We start from the raw sequence: 7,141 nt of genomic DNA, 5'->3' as shown, positions 1-7,141 counted from the left end.
CTATAAATGTCCTTGTTGACATTTGAATAACAAAAGCTTTTACTCCCCCTAAAGGTAAGCTAGGTAAATATTCAATCCGAACATCTTTGTTATTCCCCATTTGTAGTAAGTAATACTACACAACAATATGATATGTTTCTCCCCCTTAGTCAATGCTTTACTCTTTCGTTAGATATAAAGCTTAAGCACAATTGTCCTTTCCTTAGTGATTAAAAATCACTTGTTTACTCCGTATATTTCTCCCCCTTTTGTGACAAAATGACAAAGGTTCGAGCAAATAAAGGACAAACCGAAAGGATCTTACAAATCCAAAAGACTTGTAAATAACCTATAAGAGTTAAGCACGAAGGTTTCACATACCATTTTAGATAACCAACATTAAAATCGAAACTACAAGTAATTTAGTTTTAATATGTTATCAAGGAAACAATTGCCCGAAGCAATTTTCCCTAATAGTCTAACAAATCGACTAAGAAACTTAATTCCCTTGTTAGACTGATTGTGTATGCACAACCGCTTATTTAGATAAGACCAAAATAAAGATCATAATTAACTTTATTTTCTCATCAGGCTCTAATTATTCAGACAATAACTTAGACCTTTCCCTTTAGATAAGACAAACACTAAGTTAGTTAGCTAGTTTTTCTTGTCAAGGCATTCAATTAGACTTGAATAACCGAATCCTCCAATTTGATAAGTCTAACGAAGATCAGAAGTAACTTAGTTTCTCTTATCAGGAATCAATTGGATTAAACAAATTATCCCGTATTTTGTTAAGCCTTAAACAATACATACAAACCAAAATAAATTGACTTGCACAATTATTTTCTTAACCGGAATCAATTGAAACAAACATACACATCACAGCACCGCAATTGCACCGAATTTTGTTAAGCACAAATACTTAATACCCAACAATAAAGAAGACACCAAACAATAAGCCAAATAAATTGACACGGTTTTTCTTAACTGGAAAGAATTGAATCACACACATATCCATGTACAAAATAATGGAACATATCAATTGTACCAAAATTTTGTTAAGCAAAAGCAAAATATATGAAATATAAACAGGCTTTTCTTAAACAGGAAAACGATTAACTAACAAATTTGTTACCTCAAATTCCGTCGCCTCTTCTCCCCAGAAAGATATATCATTAAGCGCAAGTTCAAATAAGAACTCTCCCCCAGTGTGTTGTTATCCTCTCGCAAGAATAAAAGAACAACAACAAAGGCAACTTACCAAAGAAAGGTTGAAACGATTTTAACTAATGCATGCCAATAGCAAAAGTTGAAAACCCGAAACACATATGTTATGCTAAACACAACTCATTTAAACATAAATTGATTCAGCATATTATGACTTTTCACATATGAGTTTCAATCGGAACTCCTTATGATCCTTTGTTAAAGCCTACCAACATGGGTTAGAACTTAATCCCGCTAAAACAAAAAGCCTCGCTAAAACAAAAAGCCACCCGAATTATAAGGGTTACATCACATGAGATCGAGTATTGAGGTTAATGAAAACCTAAATGAGACATCTCATAACCTGAATATTTTTTTAAACCATTTTTATTTTGTGTAACTTCTAGTGCTACATAATTTTAAATGGACAATGCATAAAGTATGAATAGATCATTAAATTAAACTGCATTATTAACAGAAAGACATCATACTATGACAAACAAGTCCAACAAAATCTACAAACTTAAAAGTTTTACAACACCTTAAACATAAAAGTTCAAAAGATAAACTAGTCCTAAGATTGTACACAAGTTTCAACAATTTAGGACAAAAAAATCTAAGGGCTTGAGCTGGTATCGCTCAGACCAAACTCTTCTTCAGATTCTGTGTCCTTGTAATCCTGAGCAATCATTGTGACATCTTCAGCAAGTTCTGGAAATTTTTTTGATGCAAAGTTAATTTGACGCTCAAGACAGTCATTTATCCTCACCACACCAAATTCCAGGATTAGTAACAGAAATTCGTGACGGCTTACTGATCGTTATAAAATTCCCGTTACAAATGGCCGTTACGAAAAGTTGGACAGGCTATGGCCGTTACGAAATTTTTAAAAAATAGTAACAGATGCCAGCCGTTACGAATGTTTTTTACAGGCGTGCTAGCCACACGCTTCGTCACACCTAGGTCGTAACATGTGTATTCGCGCGTGTGTTATTCACATGTGTGGCTTACTTTTTCCGCGCAATATTGGTTGAAGTAGAGGATATTTCCTCCCCCTACTTAGGTATTATTTGGTCTTCCATCTCGACCATTCCTTTTCTCCTCCCCTCCTTCCAACTTCGTTTCTCCTCTCCTCCCTCCCAAACCCTAGAGCGGCAGCAAGTTTCCTTTACCAATTGATTTTTCTCCAGCAAATCGAGTATTGGCGTCGAAGTATGTAAGTGATGGAGAGATTGTTCTAGAAAGATTTTAAAATCAGCAGAAAAACTTGGATCTAGGGTTTCTGTTAGCGATAAAAGTGTTTTAAATGTTTAATCGAGGGTTCTGGTTACTGTCTAGTACTCCATTCATTGAAGACATCTACTAATTTGCGTCGGCTAAAATCACCTTCACCTTCCACAAACACACACACAGAGCTCCCTCTCCGCCATAAACCCTAGAAAACCAAAAATTACCTGCAATTTCGTAGCCGAGAAGGAAGAAAAATTCCAATCAAAGATGTCTTCATCAAAGAAGAACCATTACAAAGAGAAGATGATGAATCGCAAAAAGTAGGAAATCCCTTTTTTTCCCATCTTTTTGTGTTCTGGGTTTTATTGATGAAATTGAGAATTAGGTTTTTTTTTTTTTTTTATGATTGAATTTGTTTGAAATTTGATAGGGAAAAATATATAGGAGGTGAAGAGAAACCAGAAGAGCCTGAATTGTCGAAATACCAAGACAGAGCTAAAGAAGGAAGAGAAGATCAGAATCCTGATTATGAAGCGTCTGAATTGGGTTCCTTTCATGCTGTTGCTCCTCCTGGTGCTGTTGATCTTAGACCTGAAGATGCTATGAAGATATCGATCGAGAATTCGAAGTATCTCGGAGGTAATTCGTGTTTTTGATTATTGTCAGTTAGATTCTAATCATGTGCAATGAGCGGCGAGATTGTGTGAAATTCGTAGCTATATGTGTTGGAGAGATGGTTAATTGTATGCCCAATTTGTATTGAGTGGTTGTTGTTTATGGTTTGTAGGTGATGTGTAACATACACATTTGGTGAAGGGATTGGATTGTGCGATACTTAACAAGGTGCGTAGTGAGATTTAGAAACCAGAAGCGTGAGAGGAAACTGATGGAAAGACTAGGCTCTTATTTACTTACGGCTTCAAATTGTTTGGTTTCATATTTATACAGGGAGGTGAAATCTATGATGAAATGCTGAGCAAACAAATCTCTCAGACAATAATAGTAAGTTCTATGTGATTCAAGCTCTTGGCATAGTTTCTTCTTCTGCTCCATCCTCGTTTATTTCTGTTGTTCTAGTTCCCGTATTTCAAATGTATGGTTCTTGTGTACTGGGCAGAATCAAGTCTCGTGAATGTGGTATAAATCTTTTCCCTAACTTTATCTGTGCTATTATAAACAAATGTAGAATCAGACAGTGGTGGAGATTTCATGGTTTTCACTAGATGGGGTCGAGTTGGAGTTAAAGGACAGAACAAGTTACAGGGACCTTTCACCTCCAGAGATGAAGCTATTCAGGAATTTGAAGAAAGATTTTACGCCAAGACAAAATCTGTGGTCTGAGCGCAAGAATTTTGTTTGTCACCCGAAACTTTACACTTGGTTGGAAATGGATTACGAAGAAATCGAAAGTGAATCAGTTGTAAGTTTATCTCAGTATGATGCAGCAACGGATGATTGAAATAGGTTAGTAGTGTTTACCTCTAAACGACCAGCTCATAACCCAATTATACTATCATATCATGATATATGCCTTATGTTCTGCTTGTCCACCTTGTTAGTGCTTATAGTCATTGTTTTCCTGTGCGTACTTGTACCAACTTTCGTAACTTTTCAAGATACGACGCTGAAAAGTTTCCTCTTGGTAAGCTAATCAAATCAACCATTTTTAAGGTATGCCGTTTGATTAATCACTGAACAATATACAAAAAAAGTTGCCTAAATCAAATTATGATCTCACATGTTTGCCTGTTTTTTTTCCTTCTTTTGTTTAACCATCTCGATTTGAACTCGTTTAACCATCTCGATTTGATCTCGTTTAACCATCTCGTTTGAACTCTTGCAGGGATATAATGCATCAGTGCCAAGCGTGATAGGAAAACACTTGAGCAATTGACTGGGTAAGGTTCTGAATGTGCATTTGCTGAATAACGTTTACTTTTAAAATAATAGTTTCAGCATTGACTTATTGTTAATCTTTTACTTTTCATTATTCTCTGTTGTTTCATTGTAGAGCTTTCTACTTTGTTATCCCTCATGACTTTGGTTTCAAAAAGATGCGTAAGTTTCGTTTTGTCCAGAATTGCATTTTCTTTTACATGTAACCTTTTTTTCCTATCTCTTAAACCAGATAATTTTACAAGTTACATACTGCAATATATGGTTATATGTTCCAAAATTTGACGCTTTTGTATTCCAAAATTTCTATCATCATTTCATAATGTGGCTACACTTTTTTACTGGACATGGTCTTTCTTGACTACTCATGCAAAAAAACATTCATATTACACTGTTGATATAGTACAATTATTTAGGGTATCTAGGAAGTGTGAAGATGAACGTTTCAGAAAGGTACATGAATGTTACAAATAGAAAACTTTGATGCTCTTCTGTAATTATTCTGTTTGTGTGTGTAGGCTGATGTTGTGCTTGCTTTTATCGGGTGGGGTGTTTTACTGAGTTTGTTGTTGGTGGGGTCCAGCAAATTTGCGAAAGAACGGCATGCTGTGACTATTCGTACCGCGACTGCAAAGGTGTGTTTGTCCTGCATAGGATGTGATGAATTTTTTGTTTGTATTGGTTTTATAGTTACGGTAGCTTAGGATGGTAAGGAGTTGTTTATTTGGTTTCTGACATTGATTTCCTGGTTGTGCAGTCAGTGTATCAATGGATTGTCAAGCCACAGACTACTGTCAAGTTGAATAAGATGTTTCTTCCTGGTCGAATGTCATTTATCTTCAACATGGTAATAATCTTTTGCACGTGCTCTTTAGATTTTATAGAACTTCTGATTCCTGTTATTGAGATTGGATTTTTCGTATGATAGGTGGGCTGCGAAGTGTCTTGAACTGATTTGTATGGTAGTTGTTTTCCTTGTGGTGTTTTGTATACGACCTAGAGGCTAACTGGTGCTTTGTATTTTCAGGTTCCCTATAGTGGGTCATGGAATTACAACATCAATGGAGTGAAGCATAACACTAATCTGACGTGTGGGATAAAGCTGGGATCGATGGTGACACTGAGAATATCAGCTTGTAAGTCCTTTATGATTACATCATACTTAACTATATACTCTTGTGGGCGTGGATTGACACTACTGACATATTTACATCATACTTAACTATGTGGTTCTTGGTAACATCTTGTTTATGGTACCGATATCATTTGCTTTGCCTCATCTAATTCACATATCTTGATTGCAGGTTTGGTGGGATACCTTCTATCACGAAAGGGTTTGAATCTCCTTTGGCATGGAAGTCGCCTTGGCTTATGAACTATATATGAACTGGTTGGCATTTGATTGTTGCTTTTCAATGCTGTAAGTTTTATAAGTTACAATGTAGGAAGTTTCTATGAACTCAGCAAGTTTTTTAACTTAATATTTGATACTTCCAAGAATTTTGGTACTTGGAAGAATTTATGTTCTTTGATTGAAAGTTATATGAATTAAGTAATTAACCGAGTCTGATTATATGAATGTGATGTGACTGTGATGGAATGAAAAGGGCAGGCAAGCTATTGGAATTCCGGTGTATATTCGTCTGAAAATGAACTGCCGGTTAATATTGACCAGGTCAAAATTGGTCTGTTGACTGATTTTGACCAGGTCAATGTTGACTAGCAGTAATTTTTTATTTGTTACAAAAACGTTCCTAACGGCTCACACATGTTACGACTGACAGGTTACAAAACTTTCGTAACGGCTCTCTCTGTTATGGCTCGCCACGTAGTAACGTCTGCTGCCTGTTCAAACGCGTTACAACCTAAAATTCGTAAAGGCCGCATTGCCGTTACAAACAAAATGTAACACCCCTTTTGATACATGCGAAAGCCGTTTTAGTAACGGATTAATTCTGTTTCTAATCCCAGAATTTGGTGTAGTGCCTACTAAGCCTTCGATAATAGGTTTCAAGATCAAAATCTTGCATATGAGTACTAGGAGGAGCACTTGTGTTTGTTCCAGCATGACTTTGTCCTCTCATTCTATTGATAATTGAACAATTATGTGGTTTTGGTGCAAGTCTTTGAGAATCATTGGCACCAATATCAAAGACACTGCAAATTCTAGTGATAAGACATGAAAAACCCATGTTTTTGCCAATATTCATGGTGGATTTTCGACAAAGGCTAAAATCGTAAAACCATAATTGTACATACTCCTGATCCAACAATCAGATGAGTATTGAGGCTCATGTCTCTCATCGAAGCATGAAAGCTCATGCCGCAAGAACCTCTGACTGAGAATACTGTCTCTCAGAGCATATGCAGATGTGCAGTCTCTCAACTGAGACAACAACATATCTCATGAATACTGAGCAATTTCAATAATTACTTTTATATATAATCGAACGATTAGACGGCTCTTAGACATCTTGCCTACTAGTATAGAGCGATAACGTCTTCAGGATGTAACAATGTTTTCCCTGACTATATAAAAGACATGTGTATAGAATCATTATGATTGGACGACTCCTAGACAGCTTGCCTGCTAGTATAGAGCGATAACGTCTTCAGGATGCAACAACGTTTTCCCTGACTATACGTAATAAATATGACGCTTCAACAAGCTCATATTACTCAATTCTCATATAATTAATGCTCCTAGACAACATGCCGGCTAGTATAGAGCCATCAATTAATTATCTTTAATCCTTAAATTCATTAACTGAGTATTCATGAATATTCTACGTTCTTCATAATATTTCGTTACTTCAATTCGTGGTTC

At 35.9% G+C, this 7,141-nt stretch overlaps 1 protein-coding gene across 8 annotated transcripts; it reads left to right on the top strand.

Annotated features, from left to right (window-relative positions):
- The first annotated feature begins 2,276 nt into the window (after nucleotides 1–2,276).
- LOC113346502 (suppressor of mec-8 and unc-52 protein homolog 2-like) lies at nucleotides 2,277–5,883 on the top strand. 8 transcript variants are annotated; one of them, XR_003358538.1, is made up of 11 exons: nucleotides 2,277–2,738; nucleotides 2,849–3,057; nucleotides 3,206–3,261; nucleotides 3,367–3,420; nucleotides 3,605–3,882; nucleotides 4,262–4,316; nucleotides 4,430–4,476; nucleotides 4,833–4,949; nucleotides 5,072–5,161; nucleotides 5,342–5,450; nucleotides 5,619–5,883. XR_003358538.1 is itself a non-coding variant. In XM_026590051.1 (10 exons), exons 6-10 carry the CDS (start codon nucleotides 4,453–4,455, stop codon nucleotides 5,687–5,689), a joined length of 411 nt encoding a protein of 136 aa, XP_026445836.1. In that variant the 5' UTR covers nucleotides 2,277–2,738; nucleotides 2,849–3,057; nucleotides 3,206–3,261; nucleotides 3,367–3,420; nucleotides 3,605–4,316; nucleotides 4,430–4,452; the 3' UTR covers nucleotides 5,690–5,883. The 8 variants fall into 8 exon arrangements, 1 of the variants encoding a protein (XP_026445836.1); XR_003358537.1 differs by lacking the exon at nucleotides 4,430–4,476 and adding an exon at nucleotides 3,978–4,089; XR_003358534.1 differs by having other exon boundaries at nucleotides 3,605–4,089.
- Nucleotides 5,884–7,141: the final 1,258 nt, after the last annotated feature.

This window comes from Papaver somniferum, unplaced genomic scaffold (genome assembly GCF_003573695.1).
Source record: "Papaver somniferum cultivar HN1 unplaced genomic scaffold, ASM357369v1 unplaced-scaffold_99, whole genome shotgun sequence".
Classification (NCBI taxonomy): Eukaryota; Viridiplantae; Streptophyta; class Magnoliopsida; order Ranunculales; family Papaveraceae; genus Papaver; species Papaver somniferum.
Note: the sequence above shows the minus strand (reverse complement) of the source record. Positions and strands in the feature narration are given on the sequence as shown.